The sequence below is a fragment of the Acartia tonsa genome, chromosome 3 (assembly GCF_053477335.1).
Source record: "Acartia tonsa isolate MP-2025a chromosome 3, ASM5347733v1, whole genome shotgun sequence".
In the NCBI taxonomy this organism is placed as follows: Eukaryota; Metazoa; Arthropoda; class Copepoda; order Calanoida; family Acartiidae; genus Acartia; species Acartia tonsa.
The window spans coordinates 44449521-44473133 of NC_137262.1; the positions used below are offsets into that span (position 1 = coordinate 44449521).

The 23613-nt window shown below is 29.9% G+C and overlaps 1 protein-coding gene across 2 annotated transcripts in view; it reads right to left on the reverse strand.

The window, feature by feature from the left end:
- LOC145314296 (sodium- and chloride-dependent betaine transporter-like) overlaps window positions 1–21472 on the reverse strand; it is a 44072-nt gene extending 22600 nt beyond the window's left edge. For both annotated transcript variants that reach the window (XM_080154154.1, XM_080154153.1), the window contains exons 1-13: window positions 19396–21472; window positions 18694–18757; window positions 18061–18135; window positions 17325–17448; window positions 14111–14172; window positions 8218–8329; window positions 7165–7254; window positions 6708–6784; window positions 5734–5768; window positions 5263–5395; window positions 1654–1726; window positions 1289–1396; window positions 417–474 (exon numbers count right to left, since the gene is read on the reverse strand). In XM_080154154.1, coding sequence (XP_080010280.1) covers window positions 417–474; window positions 1289–1396; window positions 1654–1726; window positions 5263–5395; window positions 5734–5768; window positions 6708–6784; window positions 7165–7254; window positions 8218–8329; window positions 14111–14172; window positions 17325–17448; window positions 18061–18135; window positions 18694–18757; window positions 19396–19472 — 1088 coding nt within the window. In that variant the 5' untranslated portion in view covers window positions 19473–21472. The remainder of the gene's footprint in view (window positions 1–416; window positions 475–1288; window positions 1397–1653; window positions 1727–5262; window positions 5396–5733; window positions 5769–6707; window positions 6785–7164; window positions 7255–8217; window positions 8330–14110; window positions 14173–17324; window positions 17449–18060; window positions 18136–18693; window positions 18758–19395) is intronic.
- Between the last annotated feature and the right edge of the window lie 2141 nt (window positions 21473–23613).

A 23613-nucleotide genomic window follows, 5' to 3' on the forward strand; every position in this document is an offset into this window, starting at 1 on the left:
CATGTATAGCATTTTGTCACAGATAGTTTTCCAAGAATATTACAATTAAAATCATAAAATCAAAACACTAAAAAAAGATTGGTACTAATTTTAATTGATGCTGATTTTTTGCATTCAAAAAGAACTTTAAACATTAACTGTATTAAGTTTTAAGTCAAATTTTTTGAAAGGTAGGATTCTGTCTTTAAATGTTTCTGACCCGCTATCCTTTGAAATAATTAGGATATCTTTTTTAAGATGATTCGTTTTGGTCAAAATGGTTTTGTAACTTATTGAGAAAAAAACTGCTCTAAAGGCTAAGGCAGACGCATCCAGTTTGGAAGTGTCTTTGGATTGGGAGGCCTGATGAAAATAGTAAATATTGCAGAATTTGATCTATTTTGAAACTAGAAAAACTGACCAAATCTATTTTATACCTGACACAATTATGGTAGAATTTGTTGTAAGAACCAAGGGCAGGCAAAGCTCCAGTGCCTAAAACAAATTGCTTTAATTTCTTTATACACAACCATGGATTTAATATTACTTGGATCTTACACCAGATTTTTATGTTCTCTAATAAAGTGAAACACGCAGCAAGCTAAAATTAAGATTCCCCTTAAAAGGACTCTCCACAGATAGAGCAAAGTTACAGAATTACTGAAGCTAAACATTGTTGTTAACCGGATGAGACAGAAATCAAGAAAGTTATTTTTTATTTTCCATTAACGTAAACGTTAAGATTAACTGAAGTAGGAACTAAAATCACCAACGTCAATAGTTTCTATTAAAAGTGAAAATACATAGGAAATTATTAGAAACTAAACAAGCATTAAAAGAATGATGAGAATCATCATTTTATAATAATTATTTATCGCGTCGTATTATTTATAGATTCCGTGGATAAAAAATGAAAAATCATAAGATTAATTCTAGTTTTGTTTATCTACAGGAGGGACTTAAGGCGGCGTCCAACGAAATTGGTATTCATTTTATGATTTGCATTTTATAATTCATAGAATATTGTCAACAATACAATACGATTCATGATTTTCCGTATGGCTCTGAATCGGTTCTTTTCCAGCATATTAGTATATATTGGTCTCGAGTTATACTGGAAATAACATTTCTGATACATTGGTTGAAAATTTGCTTCGGTGAATAAATGTAGAATTATCTGCTCGTTATGAATCTAAATTCTTATTAAAATTCACCATAGTGAAACAAAAGTCTTTATTCATTCTTCTTCATTGAATTTATTTTTAAACATATTTCTGTTGACATATAATTTAATAAAATAATTTCTTACCAATTGAGTAAGCAAAGAAAATCTGGGCAATGGAGTCAATCCAACATTCTGAAGTACTCAGTTTAGACCAATCTGGGGTTATGTATAGCAACAAACCTGCCCCAGCACCTAGATAGATAGATAGAACATCTCAAAAAAAACGCATACTCTAGAAAAACGGCTATCTATAGTATACAAGTAGAGATAGGTATAAAGGAAGTTTTACAAGAAAGTAACTATAGAGAAAAATATGTTCCAAGATTGGTTTTGGGGGAAAAAAATTGTTAAGATAGCTAAATATTTGTCAATTTTTAATAAGAAGGAATTTAGAAAAATAAATGAAAGTATAATCAAATCTATCTACCTATTATTACTATTAATATTACCTGGTAGAGTAATAGCTCTGAAGAGCATAGTAATCATCACAAAGTAGGGGAACAGGGCTGTAAACCAAATAATCTAAAAAATAGAATTATTAGTTACCTTTTTAAATTTTAGGGTTATTCTTCAATGTATTGTACACGTTTAGAGAGTGGGCTGTAAACTAAACACCCAACTTAAAAAGAAATTGGGAAGGCCGAACTTCGATTTTTTAACATATTATACAATGTTTCTACACCCCTGGCAAATATATAAATACTTTTTAAGGCTGTCCAAAACAGATATTTAGGGAACATCCTGCAAATTTTGGGTATAGTCCCTTTCGTAACATCGCACCTTATGGTGCGATTCTTCGTATTTTTCCCAGTCGCTTTTCTCCTATTTCTAGCCCCTGCAGGGGGCTCTAACCCTGCGGGGCCAATTACCTAACCCTGTGGGGCAATCACCTAACCCAATATAACCTAACCTAACCTAAAATAACCTTTAAAAAGCCATTCTAAAAATACGACGAATCGCCCCTTATGGGGCGATGTTACGAAGGGACTATTCCCCAAATTTTTAGCTTGAAAATCTGGCAATAAAAAAAATTCTATGCAAAATGTGTGAAAAGATTATTTTTGAATATTTAAAATTTAAATAACATTTGCCAGGGATCTCAAGGGAGCGACAATGGGTGATTATTAAATGTTATACATTCCCAATTATTTTATGCAGATTTGAATTATTGATTGAAATGTTTGGACACTACCTATTATTATTTTATAACCGTACCCATTTTTTTAAAGCCAGCGAACGTGTCTAAGGGACTTTGGGCACCAGTTAAATAAATAGTCAAATGTCCCCTCCCTCCCTGTACATTAGTGCATGCACTCAAAAGGTTGAGATTTTGATTTTCAGGAGCAAAGCTACCATTCAATTTGTTTGCATCTTGGTTTGTCGGTTTATTAATCTTTTGAAAACTAGAATGAAGAATAGATTAGGGGAGAGAGCCAGATATTATTGAATGGATGATTTTAATGGTTAGAAAAATTAGAATATTATATGTTTTTTACCAATGAGTTGAAAGCGCTTTAAACTATGGCACATTAATGTACTTGTTACACTTGCAAAAGATATAAAAATTTAAATTTCAACCGAGAATGAATGAAAACGAAATTCTGACGTTTGTATCTTTTTATTTTCTCAGGGATCTAAAGGGATAAGACAATGGACTATAATCAATACTCATCCCCAATTATGACAAACAAATTTATCCCTCTGTAGATAACTTTTATTGGTTGAAAAGTTTAAAAACAACAAATCGTACCCCTTATTCCCTGTATTTTCTAAAAGGTTATTTCCTAATGAGGTAAACAAAAACATAATAAACATCAGTTTTTTCCTTTTGTGGGATTATAAAAGTGCATATGGTTATTATACAGAAGGAAAATGAAAAAGATGATTAGAGAAAGAAGTAGATAATTGGAGACTTGGGAGTATTAATGAGGGCTGAGGAATGAATCCTAATTGAAAATAAATATAAAGAGCCAATATAGAGCAAAAAATGGAAAAGGAGCTAAAAAAAATGAAAATGAAATTTATGTTTTCAGTTACAATTTTGACAACAATAAAATCAAAGCAAGCTCAAAAAGTTTTATGTACTATATTTTTTTACACTCTTTAGATTATAAATTTGGTATTGGGGTGTGTAGTAAATTTTTGTATTGGTGTACTAGATCAATAATTATTCTGCAATGGTTAAGGGGGTGTAAACATCACCAATGGAGTTTAATTTGCATAGGATATGTGTTCATCACCTTATTTCTTTAGGAGGCTGTTAGAAACCACCTACCAAAATCCCTAAAGCTATAAGTTTTCAAAATGTCAAGGACATACAAAATGAATTGAGATGCCCAACTGTTATTTGTAAACATTTGGTGTCCCCAGGGGTGTATATATTGTAAACAAACATATATACTGGGTTCTACACAAAAACAAATATCTTTCCAGTCAATTTGATTTTCATTTTCTTGGTTCAATATGTGTAGCACAGTTCGTTGTAAGATTTAGTAATATTAAAATAAAGTCTATGATTAAATTAAGGCGAATGAAGGAAGTATTTTTTATTAGAATAATTTTTCCTATATGTATATTGTATATCAGATGAATTTAGATTTTTCTTTGATAAATAAAATTAGCTTATTTCTTGAATAATAAAGATAAATAAAACAAAAACCCTCAAAGATTTGGAAAAATAGAGCATTTTTTTCTTTTACAGAATACTTTAAGCACAATTTCCATCAGAACTTTTTGAACATTTGAACATATTGATGGTAATATTACCTAATATTAAAAAAGCTTCCAGTGCCCTGTTTTGTGTGTATGCGTCAAGGGAAATATAGAAAACACCAAATAAGCTTCCAGTGAACAGTGTTAAGTGCTTATGTGTCAAGGAAAATATAGATAACAATAAATAAGATTTCAGTGAACAGTGTTGTGTGTGTATGTATGTGTCAAGGGAAATATAGATAACACTAAATAAGCTTCCAGTGAGCTGTGCTATATGTGTATGTGTCAATGGAAATATAGATAACACTAAAGAAGCTTCCAGTGAACTGTGTATTGTGTGTATGTGTCAAGGGAAATATAGATAACACTAAATAAGCTTCCAGTGAGCTGTGCTATATGTGTATGTGTCAATGGAAATATAGATAACACTAAAGAAGCTTCCAGTGAACTGTGTATTGTGTGTATGTGTCAAGGGAAATATAGATAACAATTTCTGTCTCTTACGTCAGAAAAACCCTGTTTAGGTACATACACACACGCACACACACACACACACACACACACACACATACCCACACCAAAAATTACTTTATATCTTTTATTGTGGGCTTATATTAGAGAAAATTGCTTCTGCCCTCTTTCTAATGGTATTGCATTATAAATTAACTAGTGGCTACTCCCCCTAGAAGCCTCTAGGGCCACTTAGGGTGGGGGAAGGGAAAGTCTGGGGAAGTTACATCCCCCCCCCCCATTTTCATTTAAGATTTAAAGTTTGAAAATGAAAACAAAGCCCATTTTTTTAGGAGAGAGGGGGGCAGGGGCGCCCAAGCTTTTTATTTTGGGGGGGGTAAAATTTTTTTAAGGGGGGGGTAATTCAGTTTTGGGGGGGGTAAAATGGCGCGCGAAGCGCGCCGCAAATTTTTTTACCCCCCCCTAAAATTTTTACCCCGGGGGTAAAATTTGCTTTGGGGGGGTAATTACCCCCCCTGAAATCTGTTGGCAGGGGTAAAATTTGTTTCCCCCCCCCCAAAATTTACCCCCGGGGTAAAATTTTTTTGGGGGGGGGGGTAATTTAGATTTTATCAAAAATTTAGTATTAAAAATGCGCGCGAAGCGCGCAAAACTTGGTATGACCAAACTGGATACTCTTTAAAAGGCAAAGCACAATCGATCCAGTGGTTATCAGCCAAGTTAAAAGCCTCAGACAGAATGACCTAGTTCTACTTTATTATAGACAGAGTTATTTTATCTTTATATATCTTACAAATTGACCCGTTTTAGTAACAAAGATAATCTTAAGATAATCGTTTGTCCGGACATCTGAACAGGCATCTAAATAGTTGTACCTTTCCAGATGAGTGAAGACCTTTCCAGATGATGAGATAGACAATGAGCCAGGACAAGGACAGTGTCGCCAGAAGGTCCCAGTTCATACCGCCAAGATCAGATATACTGTCTGTAATCTGCAGCACTCTTCGGCTAAAGAATTATAATTTAGAAATGCCAGATAGACATATACATAGATGGCCAAATTATTGCATTATAAACAACAATATGTCCAAAAAAAGTCTTATACATATAAAAAAAAAGTTTAAAAATTATTAAGTTACAAAAACAACCTTCAAAATTATAAAAAAATTATGTTTTAGAATCTAAAGTTGTATAGTTTTCAATTATTTAAAAATTAATGATGGAAATTAATTAAACGCTCTTTGATACATTAAAAAAAAGATTAGTTTTGTTTGAAATCTAATTAAAAATTCTTCTTAATAAATTTAGAAAGAGTTTTAAACTAGAAAAATAAAAATAAAACTTACTCCCAATATTCTTCAACTGGTGTTTTCGTCGCATTCTGAAAAAAATACATCAAATATTTTTAAAAATAAGTAATAATATTAAAACAAATTTCCTTTGTTGGACCAAAATCAGTTTTTGTTTTCAATCGTACTAAAACCAGTTCTAAACAAATATATTTTAAAAAAAGAAATTGCATGTCTACAAATCAAAGCTTTAATACCTTTTTTGTTACCTATACCTTCGTAAAATTACAAATACTTATTTCACTTACAGTCTATAAACCACCAAATATGCAATTGTAACAAATCTACTGTAACCTACTTTAATTTAATTCTTGCAGTTAATTTGCTTATTTAGTTTTCTATTGTTCTAACTAATTTGAGTAATTAGCATTTAATTAGTCTAAGAAGTTAATAAATACCTCACTAATAAATAGGGGATATTTTAAATAGGCTATTTAAAAACAATATGTATTCTTAAAAGCATTTATTTTAAACTTAAATTACATGGTATTTGCTTTTGTAGACAATCTTCCAACATATACACAAAATACAAACATAATAACACAATAGCATTGAAGAAAATCTTTGCCTCAAATGTTTATTTATTTCATATCAGCGGCAAAGCTAATCTTTAATTATGCTTTTCTCTATTCTTGTTGTAGTTAAACTTAACCGTGATTAACCTTCCCCTTATGCTTTATCATAAGTTAGTTCTCTTATATTGAATTTCTATTGTTTCAATTTGCATTTTTTGGAAAGAATTGTCTTTGTTTTTTGCAGAGCTTGGCAGTCGCGCAACAGCCGCCTGTGAGCCTTAGGAAAATCAACCTTTAATAATTTCAAAAATTGGCAAAAGGTCTAAACCTGACCCAAACATGCCAATCCCCTTTCTCAAAGCATCCAAAATGGATTTAATTTGAGACTTAGTCGCGATTGCCGAGCCCTTAAATATTGATTGTTGGTTTTACACCCAAAAAAAAAAACTATTTTACCTGAGGTAATTGATCCACATAGGAAACATTATCTTTGTTGGAGTGATCATTACAATATTCAGAGTTCCAGTAGTTTCCTGACAAAAAAGATGGCAAGTAACTATTTTGAGTGAGGGTACCACAACCATCCTCAAGAGAAATACCCCCCCCCCCCCAAAAAAAAATAACTTTGATTTATTATTTAAGTAAAAATATGTTTTTCGAATTAAGAAAGGCATTCGATAATAAAAGCTTCAAGCTTTGTATTTTAAATGAATAGAAAAACTCAATTTTTTTGGTATTTGTCTTCTTGGTTTGCTTTTTAATATACTCCTCTGAAGGCTACATGTGTAAGAATTTAGTAAAAAAAACATATAAGTAAGAAATAAATCTTAATGTTTAATTTACACTTTCATGCTGTTGGTCAAAAGTAATATTTTTGAAAGCGCAGCTACTCTACAGTTATAAAAATACTGACCACACTCTCTCCAAGGAAGTTCTGGTATGTTGATGATTGTTGACAGAAGATAGAATAACGTCCATGCGATAATTATGCAGTAGTAAACATCTGAAAAACAAATGCAAATTATAGAGATGCTACATGATCCAGTTCTTAATAATATTGCAACCATGGCTTCTAATCCGATTAATTTAATAAATCTAATTTATTAAAACTGGTTCTAACCACGATGAAAAAAAAACATGTGCAGTGTTGTTTTGTAAAAATAAATTTAAAAAGAATTAAAACTTCTATTTTGGTGGTCGCGACGCGAGAGGCTGAAGACTTCAAAAGAGATTAAAAAATTTTAAATATATATTTAGTTAAGTAATTAACATTAAAGTACAGAATTGAATATTTGTACATTAAATTTTCACCACCCTAGAGGCCACACAGAAGAACAAAGTAAATTAAAGAGAAACAGGACTGAGAAATATCAGGGGAAGCCTTTAGGTATAAGAGTGGCTATGATTGATGATATCTCTGTATAAAATGAACATTATATATTAGTTTATAAGGGAAAACATATTGAGTGGGAAAAATTGGACTTATATACACCAACAGACTTTACCTGTAAGTCCTAACAAAACTTCAAATAGTGGTATCGTATTGCTTTGTTTTCACTAGTCTTACTATATTTTACATATATTTACTCTTTTGTAAGCAATAGCAATAAGACAATGCAAGCAAAAACTGTCCATTAAAAGTAGGTATAGGTTTCGATGACAGGAAAACTCAAGGTCTGTTTTTGTACAAAACAAAGATTTTTATAATTCCAATATTAATTCATCTTTAAGAAGCAGTATTTGTCCTTTTAGAAGATGATAAAAGTCCCTTCACAGATTATAACGCATAAATTTTATACTGGCCTCTCATTGGCTATTCTATCGTATGACGTCATAATCTGTGGATGGACTTTAATCATCTTCGACCTTTTACTTTAAAATGCATTACATTCTCAGACTAAAAGGTTTCTGTAAATTTTGCGTGTTCGTTTCTGTCTGTCATATAATGTATTAGTATAAACCTTACCTAGCCAGAATACAATGGTCATGGTAGCGTATCCGCATCCCTGCAGGATTGGCACCAGCTGTCCAATCATGGTCATTCCTCCAGAACCAAGGTATTGGCCGGCAGCAACTTCCTAAAAGTAATAGTTATTTATCATATAGTATTATAGAAAGATTTTCGCGGATAAAAAAATAGAATTAAAACCAGTTTTGTAAGCAACGAGGAGCCGAATCATTCGTGGAAAATTATCTGTAACACGATACATGATTTTTAGTATAGCCGTGAATCGGTTCTAATCCAGTGGATATTATTTGGCTTCGAATCAATATTCAATACTATAAAAAAAAAATTTGTTGGTTAAATAATAATATAAACTCTTCTTATAATTTAACAGACAAAAAATTTCTTTCTATAATGTTAAATAAGTGGTAATGATAATAATTATCATCTGAATATAAAGAAATGTCCAAGGCCAAAGAACTAATATTCTTATTTATATAGTGCAAACATTTCCACATAAACTTTTAGAGCACATATTAATTATATTGCAAAAAAATATAGAAGAATAGAATGGCCAAAAACATATTAAAAAATAATTCAGACAGTATCGCAATGTGAAAATATCCGCAATAGGTATTAAAATGTCTAAGAATTACAATAGCAATTTTATCAAAATAGCTTAAAATCAAGACTTTTTCCTTTGCCAATAGGAATCATTTTCATATATTGCGATTCTGATACGCTATTAGCATATTTAATATCAATGATATGAAGATTTTTTTTTACATTTTTAAATAAGCTATATCTTGATATTTGAATTTGGATACTGCTCCTAATAATTTTTATAATATTAATGCCTGACTAATCTGATTAGCGATTGTAGTACTATACAGGTGAATAAGATTGCCCATCCTTATTTATATGTATTAATATATATCTCCACGAAGGTGCATAAATCAATAATTGCTTCTTCTCAGTGATTAGAGGATATATACATATGTAAGCAAAAATTTTATATTTTTAAAAGAAATAAAACATGAATTTTATACATTTATCAAAAAAATGTTTCAAGCATGTTTGATCTCTTCTGGTACAAATGTACGTACATATATTATCTATGCAATTAAAAAACATTTAGAATTATCAATTTCAACCATTCAGTTTCAAAATATAATTAGTTCTTATTCTTATGAATATTAAAAACATGCCTTATATCAATATAATTTAAAACTACTTGGTAAAAATTATTTCTTGTTATGACTTTCTTTGTGCCTGTGTCTACTTAATCCTTTATCCCTAATTTTTATTCTAGACCACCAAATCCTTAGATCTGAAAATAACTGGCTTTTTCTTAGAATTCTTCTTTCATACAAGGTGAAACAGGGTGTCTGTTAAAATTAGTCCAAAGCTTATCAAAAACTTTTTCTTATGAAGTTAAGGGACATGGACTGTAAATTGTACTGGAACCCAACTCTTTCACTGATTCGATGGCTTAAAAACTTTTATTAATTCTTGATCGGATTAAACTACCAATGTTCAAACTTTTCTACCGATAATTTTAACCATACATGTAATTTGGTTTATTACATTTGGTTAGTACATTAATTATTATCCATGTTTTATCCCATAAGATTCTTGCCTTTTTACCATACAAAGTAACATATTTTGAAATAGTTATCTTTACACATTATGGTTCTAGGTTTTAAAAAGTAATTTGTTCTCCAAAATTATGTTTAGATTATTACTTTTAGGTTATATGGCCTTGGACAAGTTTGACGAAACACCCCGTAGGTTAGTATGTATGTCCACAGTTATATTTGCTTTGTATAGAAAAGATGCACAAAAAATAATATGACAAGAATGACAATGTTAAAAGATAATGCACCTAAGATAAAAACATCGCAATAGCTTTAGATCTGATTTATTTATGCTGAATGAAAAAAATATGTATCGTATTTCAAAAAACTTTTTCATATAACAAAATAAAAATCATCCTTGATTTGTTTTCCTGGGGCTTTTTCTATCCGCGGAAAACGGCAACAACAAATGAATATTAAAACAGTAAATTTAAAGGTATCTTTTCTGTCAATAACTTGATTAATCTACTTTATCTCTCTTCTAAACTTCAATTGCACAAATCTTTTCATTGCATTTTGATATTAGTACATTTATAAATAATATGCAAATCAATATTTGAAAAAAAATATAAAACATTTATTTGGAAAACTTCTGAGCAAATAATTAATATAAATATTATGAATTATTTTATTTCTAAGTCTTTTCGGCACATAAAGATTACTCAGATTGATATTATATCAGTATTTTATTTTTTAACAAATTACTTATCTGAAAGATTAAAATGAAATTGACTTAATTTTAAGAGAACGAAAGTTATAGTAAAAGAGGGAGATAGAATAGAATTGAGAATTCTTCAAGAGTAGGAATAAGGAACCAAAAGAAAAATATTTTGCCTTGTCCTTTTCCGCCAGTCCAAAACAAAACATATTCTTAATATCTAAAAATTACAACAACGAAAAGTACATGTTTTTTTAAATTTAGCCTTGCTGCCGAGCCTTAGTTTTATCAAAACGTTTATAATTAAGTTTAAAAATTTTGAGGCTTAATAGTTTTATTTAGATGTCATATCACTTTTTCTGAACAAGATCCAATCTTTGTTGATTGTTATTGTTCTATCAATGCAATCTGCAAAGCCATATAAATATTTAGGCATTGTCCAATTTCCCAATTATCTAAATAAACCTCCTTTCCATTTTCCATTATATGACTATATCCAAAAGTTTGAAATGATTGTTAAAATGGTTTAAAAAGAAAATTTTCTTGGGTATGACTCTATCATCACCATAAAAAATATAGTTCCATATTATTTATCAAACAATGAAGTATTTATGTTCTACCTTTAAAGGGCAGAAGAATTTATATGGATATACCGTTTTGTTCCTTTTAAAAATGTTAAAATTGATAAGGATTACATATTACAAATCATGCAATTAAATATCAAATTAGTTATTTTCCCAAAAAAATATAGACTTGAATAAAAAAAAGGTGCCTTGTTAACCATAGACTGTGAAATGACAACAAATAATATTAAAAATTATGTGTCTTAAATGCTGTCATTGTTGAAAAAAAGCATGTCTTGATGTGTGACATGATTATTTTTAGTTTTCTAAATATCAGTTAGACATTACAAAAGGTCAACCAAAATTTCTTTCTAGATTTTTACAGATTGGTTGTACAAAAAAATTGCAACAAGACTTATAATCCAGGGATCTAAAATGCTGTACATCTCCAATGTTGATAAAACAAAATTACCCCCTCTGGAGATAAAAGTAAGTGATTAAAACGTTTGCACACTCAACTTAAAAAAATAACAAATCAAAATTCAATAGAAGTCCCTAATGTTGTTTAGCCGACGAATAAGACAACGTTATTATAAGACTTTGGGGACTGCCAATTGTCCCCTCCCTCCTTGCTCATAATCATAACAGTAAAAAAACAATCGAATGCGTTTCTAAAATCTAAAATACACAAATAAAACAATTTGTCATCTTCTGAAACATGACTATGGAGGGTAAAATAATCTTCACATTGTCTAAGTGTAAAATTTTGCCATTGGTACCTTATAATTTTTAAAATAAACTGTCATTCAATAGAACCTTGTGGTACATTGCATTGTACAGTACGCTATATATAAATCTTGGAAATAACTCTCTTCAGCCCAAAGATTTGTATGCCCAGAGCAAACTTTGAAACTTTGCAACTAATATATTATAATTATACATACTCAAAGATTGGAATATATATTCAAAACCAGGTACGTGAACAGAGATTTCAAACGGGGAATATTTTACAAAAAAGGGGGGGGGGGAGGGTGGATCAAAAACCATTCTATAAAAAATAGAATAATTTCATATAAAGTTCTAAAGAAGTTTTATAGCATTGTTATATCTTTATCTCATTTGAGAGTACATCTATGTACTATTTTCTATTCTTTATATGTTTATATTTCTTTACAAATTATGTATGTATAATCTCAAAAAAAATTTTATTTTTTTAAGGAAAAGTGATCCCAAATTCAATTTCAAGTGTAAAAATTACCAATTCAAACTTTAAATTAAGTTTCTTTTTAAAGATGAAAAAAAAGTAAATAATTCTGTGAAAATCTGGTTCTAAAAACTGGTATAAACTGGAAATAAACTGGTATATACTGGTTATACCTAGATTTAATACTAGTATTATCTGGAATTATTTAACTTCCCCCCTCCCTCATATGCTTGTATGTATGTAATTGTATAATGTGCTTGCATCCCATGCTTTTGATATCGGATAATACAGGGGACAAAGAATCAATAGATATACCTTTTATACAGGATTCATATTTATATTTTATTGAACAAAGATTTTTGCTCAAGAAAGCCACCATTCACAAAGTATCCATTAGTATTGGATAAGTTTGATAGTTAAGGTTTATTAAAGTTAGATTAGGCTCAACCTAGGCAATGATTAGATGACCGCAAGGTTTTGGCCACCCGCAGAGTCTAGAGACAGGAATTTTCTGTAAGAAATTGGTGCTAAATTTTATCTTAGATGATTGGTCTTTTTTGCTATTAATAACCTAAATTATTACAGCAGACTTAAAGATATATATTTTATGTATATTGCTTTAAAGAAATTCAGACATATAATAATTAATATATTGTAATAACGTTACTTATGTCTCTATTCCTGATTTCATACAAAAGCAGTTGTAAGGAGATAAATCTGGTTCTCATCATGAAAGTATTGAAACAATGTTTGACCTTTTAAACATGTTATGCCAATATAATCTTTTGTAATTTTTTTTGTAGAAAAAGGCCTCTCTCTTTTTCATTATTTATTTAAACAATGTACCATAATACGTATTTTAAAATAGGTTGAATATTTTTGAAAATACCTAATAATCATTTATTTAATTGCAAATGAAAACTTAAAATTTGCTTATTAATAATTAAATTAAATTAGTGAATGAAACTTTTGTATACTTAACTCAATGAATCAACCAATCAAAATTAGTTCCCAAAGTTGTTAAGCCAACGAAGAAGAAAACGTTATTATAAAACTATGGAGACTAATGTAACAATCAGCCTATTGTCCCTTAACGTTTTGTAGTACACCTTCATTATGCGCGAAAGTCCTCAGTAATCAAATAAGAAAACTTAAGCCTCTTAAGCACTATTGAAGCGCTACTTATGGATAGTACTGTTCCTGTTTTTTACCTTTATTGCTAGCTATGCATTTCTGATATGTTTAAATTACTATAGAATGTAGATTGTATGTAAAGGCTATTTGTTTTATAGGAAATACATTAAATGCATTCAAGCAAAGTGTGCAAAACAAAATCTAGCAACGCACAGTGGGACAAAGATAGCACTAAAATCAAGTTCGCCACAAGCAAACAAACATAATACAGTTATAGTTTGGGAGTTTTAATCCCATTTCATAAATAGCTACAATTGTGTATTTCATAGTCCTTTAATAACTTAGTCTTGTTTTTTTCTTAATTTGCAGTTAATGTATATTAAGTGAGTCTACGTACATCCGTCATTCTGACTATACTCCACACATAGTCACTTAAACCAAAACAAAAATACACTTACAGTATTTATTGCATTGGCGTGCTCAGGAATTTAAGGGGTGAAGTAAAGAGAAAGGTAGCATTACCGAATTTCAGTATCAAGGGGTTTGTTGACACCCCTGTACACCCATCTTTTTGTGGTTTGTACATGGCATAATATTATCTATATCCTTTGAGTATAACTGTTTAAAATATCTAAATATTTATAGCTCAAATGTTGCTGCATTACTTAAATCTATGCTTTTATGTGTGCTGATATTCTTGATCTTATTTTACCCTTACCTGAAAGAAAATCGGAATTCCACAAGCAAACATACCAATAAAGTAAATCAACAAGAAGGTGCCTGAATAAAGAATATATTTTCATTATATTTTTATTATTAGTTGCATGGCATATATCACTTTAGAATGGAATCAAAAAATGACAACAATTTGCTTAGGTATACATAACTATCATGTAGGTAAAGCTATTTAGAGATTGGTTTACCTTATTTTATATTTCTATTTAAATTTTTAAAAATATTATATCTAATATCATTTTTATTGTTGTTCTAAGAATTTTTACAAATGATCTTTTTAATAATTTAAATCTTAAACAATGAACTTATCATGCAATGTTTTTATCTAGAAATAAATACATATTTCAAATTAAATTTAAATTCTTAATAATTGAAAGAAATAAAATATATCTTTATTAAAATTACAAAATGGACATAGAGAAAGACAGATAAGTAGACTGAAAGATAGGAAGAGTTATAACAGATAAGACAGATAAACATTAAAATCTACAGATGTATAAGCCAAAGAAAGTTCGATGGATAACAATGGACAATACAAGAGAAAGACAATTGGTGTTAATCCCAAATGTTTATAAATAAAATTACCCCTTTATATATTACAATTAGTGGTTGAAACGTTTTGACACTCAACTTAATAGACCAATCAATCAAAATTCATTAAAAGTTCCCTAAAGTTGTTAGGCTACCGAATAAGTAAACGTTATTTTAAAACTTTGGGGACTAGTGTAATGTAACAGCCCCTTGTCCCCCCTCTCTCTCTCTAAATGCAAATAAAATATAAAGAAATTTACAAGCGCATAAATAAATAACAGAATAGCTACAAAAAAGAGAATTCAATGACGTTTGTAGGTGTGTGGGAAACTATTATTCAAGAAGAAGTCGGTATCAATGAAAGGAATCAAATTACTCTCTGTCAAACACAGTTTTTTCAAAGAAAATTGCTGGAAAAAAATCTTTTAAACTAAAGAAAAAAATACATCAAAAACGGAAAATATATTTTGAAGTGTTTTGTGTTTGATTTATACTTATTTTATTTTAGTATTTCTTATTTCTTATTTTCACACGACCAAATATTCTTTTTTTAAAACAAAATATTTAAATCAATAAGAATTTTTTGTATAAAGCTAAAGCTCTTGGAAATTTCTGGTCTGAATCGGTTCTATTTTTTAGGTAATCTTAATAAATGTCGTGGGATTGTTTTTAACTATTTTCCTGCTGGATTACTAGCTCTTTCCTGAGAATGAAAAACAATGAAATTACTTGGAATCGAGCGCTTACTTGTTTGTTGCAATTTGAAAAAGAAGGGTTAACAAAACAAAAAGAGAAATGTTGATAGGAAAGACAGACAAGTTACATATAGAAAGACCAACACAGGTGAATTACAGAGTAGCTTTGCTATAAAAATGTGTTTATTAGATTGGTTCTACGCCTTGTATTAGATCCATATAATCCTGGTGTTCTATTGCTTCCACAAAAATGTATCATAACATTAAAACTGCATATTTTCAATATAATTTGATAAATTAGTACGGTTTTTGATTTGCTAGTTGAGATATTCATATTGAAAAACTGATTGAGTTCTCCATTTTATAAAATCTTCAGATAAGTCATGGAATGGCTCTAGGCTTTTTTAACAATATATTGAAGCGCCACCGCAAATACAACAAAAATTTGATACCCTCCCCGCAAAAAGATATAAACCTTTCCAAGATCTTTGAGAAGTTACATATTATAGAGAACCGTATCGCTTCAGCGGTTAGCGAGATCCTTTGGTAGAAATACAGATACACATTTAGACCCACGGACATCGTGTTATTTCAATAATGAATGATGGCACACTTCTCGGACGTGATAACACGCCTATCCTAATCCTTTCCTCTCTGGATAAACTTCCAGAAAGTGGTCAAGGAAATCAATGTATGCTTTGTTTAGAAAAAAAATGTATAAAACAGAAGAGATTTTCTAAAAAGCTTTAAAAATAGTGGTTTAGGCTAATTTATGAAAGTTTTATTTTAAGTTGAAGAAATTTTACACGGTTTCTTTAAGCAAATATAAATTTTGTTGACACCATTTAGATATCAAATTCGGAAAACATTTTTAAAAAATTACTTAAAACTCTCAGCTTTGTTTACTATGTTCATGAAAAACTATAGAAATAATAATTATTATAACACTTATATTACAATTAGAAAGGATAGGTTAGGCTTAATTGTGTTTTGGAACTTTTAATTATAATTTTTCTTCTTTATTGTCCTATCCCTATTTCCCTGGAGGGATGCAAAACATTTTGCAAAAATGTTAAACCTCTACCTCGTTAATCTCAAATTTCATTAAGTTTTTTTTTACACAAATATACTACGCAAAAATAATTCATGTGCTTCAAGTGAAAATGTTCAGATCACACCTTAGTCGCAATGCTTTTATGACCTTACTGCTTTTTATCCTTAAATATAATACGACTACCCTTTTTCAATAATTGTTTTTCAAGATTTTAATGTTATTAATGTTTTTTAATTTGATTGCATGAACCTTGTCTATAGGTCCCAACTGTGCATTATAATAAATACTAGAATAGATCCCGTTTTTAGCCAAGTCATTCTCCATACTCTTCTCATTTATATAAGGTACATCTTTATTTAGCTTTATAACCTAACATTACATATAAATCAACAAGTAAGACTTGCATAGTACCTATGCTTCTGAAAGTTGATTATGTTTAACATAATTTTTATAAAATAGGGAGTTTAAATAATGAATTCTGAGAACCATAGTAAAGGAAAAGTTTCGAGGAAGGGCAATCTAATAGATCTTATTTTTGTTAGAAAAATATACATTTAATAGAAAGATCCCTGTGTGTTGTCATGATAACAGAGTTAAAATTTGACTGATAGATAGATACAGAGACAGATAGATAGACTTATGGAAGATAAATAAACAGACTGTTTGATAGTGTTATATATAGAATGATATAACTAGACTAACAGAGAAATAATTAGACAGACAGACAGACATGATATAACTCGACTGACAGACAGGTATATAACCAGGCATTCAGATAATTATAGACTAAAAGACAGACAGAAAAATAGACTTGACAGACAGATAAATTGACGAAAAGACATATAAAAAGTCTATCTTTAATAGACTAACAGACAGATAGATAGATAGATTGAGAGCAAATGGAGAGATGGACATACCTCCTCCGTTTTTGAAGCAAAGGTAGGGAAATCTCCAAACATTGCCAAGACCCACAGAAACAGAAATACAGGAGAAAAGGAAGTCAAGCTTGTTGGAGAAACTGCCTCTTGCCGCGTCTTCTTCCTGAAATACAATCAATCAATCACATACAATCAATCAATAACACAAAATTTAAAATGAGTAGGTAAGGAATAAAATTTGATTTACTAATACAGATAAATTAGTCCAGTATGGCTTCGTAACCGATTAATATCCACCGGTTCTCAGCCATACTGAAAAATCATGTACAGCATCGTAGTATAGACAATTTTCTACGAATAGCAAAATAAAAAATCATAAAATTAATACAATTTATGTTAGTCCGGGTCTCCGGCCCCTCGGGTCTAACAAAACTGGTTTTGATCTTATAATTTTTCATGTCAATATTCACGGAAAGTTGTCTATAATACGATGAGATATGTGACTATATATGTAATATTTATGATATATAGTATATTAAGGCAGAGATACATGAATCAGATAATAGATGAAAAAAATTATCTTTTCTTTTAAACAATTAGATATTTTGATAAGGTCAAAGATATACAAATTATAAGTACACAAGATCAGTTCAGTGGTATGCGAGATCCTTCGCTACAGACAAAAAAAGCTTACTACTCTATATTATAGGATGATTATCGCGGTTTAAAATATATTTCTATCTTGTTGATGATTAACTAGAAAAAAATGAAATACCTCGACAGCAGCACCCTCTGCGGTTGGTGGATCGATTCTCAGCTGAATGTTTGCTGGGTGCACAGTTTCCTTGGCCTAAAATTACAACAAGAAAAAATCAATTAGTTGCGCTAAAATATATTTATTATATGATTTGAAACGTATTTTTTATTGGGTTTGACTCTTAAGAGAAGGGAGAAGAAATAAAAACAATCTTCCCTAAAATTATAAAACAATTGGCCAAGCTAATTCCTAGATATGTTATTCAGCCAGGAAAAAAAACTTGTGTAATATATGGGTCGAAAGAAAGATTTTTAAAGACGCAATGAACTGGGAATAAACTATATTAAACCTATATCTACGACTTTGTACCGAAAGATATAGCTTACCGCTGAACCGATCGGATTCTCCTAAACAGGGTATCTTCTCATAGGTCCCGGGAAGGTTTATAATTTTTTTTGGGGGGAGGAGGGTACCACCACACTCCCAAGAGAAATATAAAGAATCGAATTTTTTTACTCAGAGACTTGAACGCAACATAGAATTTTTTTTCTCAAATACATTTAAAGTGTCACTAGATGCCTCTAGGGGAGTAGCCGCTAGTTTTACATAAAGCTTTAAAAGTTTGGATTTTTTTTCAAGATTTTTTTTTACCTGGAACTGAATTGGAGTCTCCTCATCATCACTATCATCTTCCCCACCTCGCCGAGTTGTCATCCTTGTTCAAATAAAAAATATGAAATAATATTCTTTTAAAATTGTAATATTCTTTTATGTTATGTTGTCATTTTTGTTGAAATGAAAATGAAATAATATTCTTTTGAAATTGTTTGATTAATTTATCTATAAACATCTTTAACTGTGCAACAATTTACTGATTTGAAAAGATCAAATAATGATTGTACAGTAACTTTAAATTTTGCATTTATTTGGACGCAAAAAAATCGTCAAATTAATAAGAAAACAATCCATCGGAAATTAGAAGAGAAACCTTTTAAATGTTTAATGTGTCTGTTTTAAAAGTACAAGAATGTACATTTTACAAAGATGTGCTGTGCAGCTTAGAAATTGATAATTTAAGTCTTATAAATATGTATTTAATTTGTTATTTCAAGAAAAATTAAAGGATAATGAGACAATACACGAAGAAAATCATTTAAATTAGGAGACACGGCTTTAGCAATTTGTAATTACACTATTCTGGTAATTAATTAAATCACGGTGCAGCTTAACTTACCACTGAAGCTTGACAATTATGTCAAGATGAAAAAAGGTGCTCTATATCATACTCCTAACAGCATTTTTAAATCTATTATATCTATATATCCCGGTGGGGGAGGGGAGGGGGGTACTTACTTGGTGGCCTCCTCTGTGTACTTCTTGACCTTGTCCGTCATTAGAGATGTAGTTGCAGTAGAACTATCTAAGACCATGGAGCATTAAACAAAGTCTGAAAAATTACCACTCTGAAATTAGAAAACATGCATTTAATTAAAAAAGCAGTTGCAAAAAGCATACGGCTACACAAAAGCATACGCATCTAGTTTTTCTACTGACACAACCAAGCAGTTGTTTATCAGCTAAGTACAAAAAAAAACATTTGCGGCTAAATTGCAGTAACAAAAAACATAAGCGGCTAAAAAGCAGTTGCAAAATAGAATAGATGGCTAAAAAGCAGTTACAAAAGCATTAGCAGCTGAATCAAACTAACTTATACAGTCCCAACCAAGAGATTGTTCCATTCTTAATATTTAAAAAAAACAGTTTGACTTTAAAATCGCGTTTAATAGAAAAAAGCCGGCAAAACTTTAAACAATGAAAATCGATTCTTAATAATCTTTGATATTCTTAATTTTCGAATAACCAGATCTTTTATCACAAAAATATGTTATTTTAATGATTTAGAATAAAATGAATACCGAATAGGAAATAATAATAAAAAAAAACAGACAAAAAGTACATAAATATAATAATCAATAATGTCTAAATGAAACTAAACACTGAAATATAATACATTAATTATAATAATTTCTTATTTTTATGTAGACATAAAAAATCACAGAAGAAAACGTAATATAGTATCACATTTACTTAAACTAACAGAAAAATGTTAGAATGAATAACTTTAAAAAACGTGAATGAAGGGATGGGGGAGAAAAAAATACCTATCCGGGGGAATATGAGAAAGCAAAAAAAAACAAGGATATAAAAAATATAGGAAAAATGTTATTGTCCTTATCATTATATAAGAGCAGGAATCTTAAGGGATAAGACAATAAACGATAAATTGATCTATACCTCCCCAATGTCCCCCTAAAAATATATTTTTTTTTACAGATTAAAGTTATTGGTTGAAAAGTTAGGGAACTACTAGTTAAGAACCATCCAATCAAAGTTCAATAAATTTAAGGATAACATGCTAATAAAACTTTGGGTACCAGTGTAATTTACAGTTCATTCAAAGCACGAAAACACATTTCTTTAAGTGCATTTTTTACTGTACAGTTTCGTTCACGTTTATATTTATATTCATTGTGCATAAATTTGAATAATTAAAGCAGGGTAATTTTGCAATGAAAAATTAATCAAACAATATTTGTTTTGGCTAAATGAATGCATTTAATTCTACATTTATTTTGATTTGTTAATAAAGCCATTTGATTTATTTAGTATTATAAATTACTATAATTGAATAGACCATAGAAAGTTAAATATTTTTAAAATTTTAATTACACTAGATTTTCTTTGCGCTGCTACTCTTTAAATGGGGTCAGTTTAAGCTCACGTAAATTGCTTTTATACTTTTTTTTACAAGCTATATAAATCAAAGGACAATTATTGCTTAAAACAAAACAAACTATAGCTATTAATTTTCTTTTAGTCATTTATTGAGAATTTTCTAAAATCTCCTTATTTGCAGTTTAATGCTTTTCTGTTCTTTTTTACTATAAATAATATAGTACAAGGATGGAGTCGACAATAGAGAATGAATAAATTTACACCCCTTTCTTTCCCCGATGATATTAAATCACCAATAAGCATTATTTTATAAATAGAAATTAGGTAGAAGACTTTTTTATAATAATAAAAAAAACTTAGGCAAGTAACTTTAATATGGTGATGTTAGTTTTTTATTGTCAATTTATATTAATTGTTAAGTATTTAAGATCTAATATTTTGACCTTCACTACTCTTTCTCTCTCTCTCTCTCTCTCTCTCTCTCTCTCTCTCTCTCTCTCTCTCTCTCTCTCTCTCTCTCTCTCTCTCTCTCTCTCTCTCTCTCTCTCTCTCTCTCTCTCTCTCTCTCTCTCTTTCTCTCTCTCTATCTGAAAACGCTTCAAATGTACTATAAGGAATGTGTTAATAGTAATGCACTATAAAGTGCAATATATTGCTCTAAATAATTCTCTATAGGGGTTGTCATGCCATCTATCTTTCAGATGTATAGCTACACAGGTAGATACAATAATACACCCACTACACAATAATAGCTTAATATACATTTACAATTAATTAAAGTACACACAGAGTGTCCCTAAAAAGATAGAGCTTCGTTTTATTTTGAAGCTATATACACAGATACATAAATTAATAAGAATACAATAAAGCCATTCACTTTTCTAAAATATCATTAATTATAAGCTTAAATAAGTAAAATTAAATACAGGTTGGCCCAAAAAGAAAAAAAATCGTAAAAGCTAGGCTTACATTACCCCCACTTTACTATAATAGCTTTGTATACACTTACATTAAGTAGATGTATAGTACTCTAATACAGTGTGTTCAAAAAAGAATAAAATAATTATTTTCAATTTACCTAAAACTTCTTATACATTTATAAATTCAAAATTATTTCTTTTATTTAAGCTTTTAAACATTTTTGTTTCTAAATTTCTTTAATTCAATTTCTAAGGTTAAAATTCTTTGTTGTTAGAAAAAAGAATGTTTGTAATTTCTAGTGTTTTATTCAAACAATTTATAAGTAACAATAATTAATCAACAGCAAAATTTATTAGTTTTATTTAAAATTTTTTAAAAATTAAAATTTTTTATAAGAAACAAACAAGTTTCAAATTATTTTGTCAAAATCTAATTATCTTTTTTATTTTGACATTGTTGTCCTTTTACACACTAAAACAATAAATTAACAATTTTTTTTTGACCACACTGTTATGTGTATACAAGTTTATTTTCTCTCGTATTCCCACGTGATAAAAGAAGCACACAAATTAACATGCTACATATCATAAAAAGTGTTGAAAAATGACACTAAACTGAAGCAGTGTTTAACTTAAGAAAATAATAGATATAATAATTTTAATATAAATTTAGGGCCTTTTTAGAGCTCCTATCAATAGTAATGTCATCTAAATACTGTCTTTTTGGTCCCATGGTTCAGTATTTTATGACAGCTTCGCTCACGAGGTGGCTAAATTACTGCGCCGTTAACCATCTCAAAATCTGAATAAAAAATTAAAAAGTACTCTTCTTTTGAAGATTTTTCTCTCATACATTCCAACTTTTACATACTACTTTTGCAGTATTTTCAGCTACAAAATGATGATATTTGAGAAATAAATCTACAAAATCATGTTGTAATATCCCCCACCATTTCCCTACGTCATGTAAGTTGGAACTTGGAGGCCACAATTCCTCGTGATACTGAGGCCAACCATCCTCTCCCCTCCCCCGTCCTCCCCTTTACCTTCTCATCCCGGAACCCCCCGTGTTTATCCCTACCCCGGCTTCGCCACGGGAAACAGCCGCTTTGCATTACGCAATGTGTCTTTTATCAGAAATATGAAATAATGTGATTTTGCAAGATGTGGTTATATACAATATATATATATATATATTGCATATATTATCACATTTTGAAAATTAACATTAATTTATGGAAAGAATAAAACAGATTTTAAAGAGAAAATACTATTCTATATAAATATGCAATTAAATAAATGATGAAATTCTCAAGCATTTTTCGTCAACACAAGTTACTTTGAATAAAAAGTCCCGTCGCAAATTATTGATAAAACGTTGTAGTTCAATCAATAATAAATAGTACGTTTGTACATAATAACACAAGCCAAAGTCGCAAATGGTAAATCATAAGGTTTTAGTTTTTTTTATGAAAGCAATCAAACTTATTTATGTTATGATTTATAAATTAAAGAAATAAAAAGTAATACCCGCTTGTGTCCAGGCTTCATCCAATGCATAGACGTCCAAGGGGGGGGGGTAATGGGGCGATTACCCCCCCCCCCCCCCAAACAATTTTTTTTTCATTTTAGCCCCCCCCCCCCCATTTGAAATTTACCCCTAACCTGGGGGTGCCTACGGCACCCCCAACCATTTAGGAGGGGGTGAAAATTTAGGAGCAAATTTTACCCCCGGGGTAAAAATTTTTTTGGGGGGGGAAAAATTTGCGGAGCGCTTCGCGCGCCATTTTACACCCCCCAAAAACGAATTACCCCCCCCTTAAAAAATTTTTACCCCCCCCCCCAAAAAAAAAAAAAAAAGCTTGGATGCCCCTGAACCACTGGCCAGCAAAATTGTAATAAATCGATTAGAATT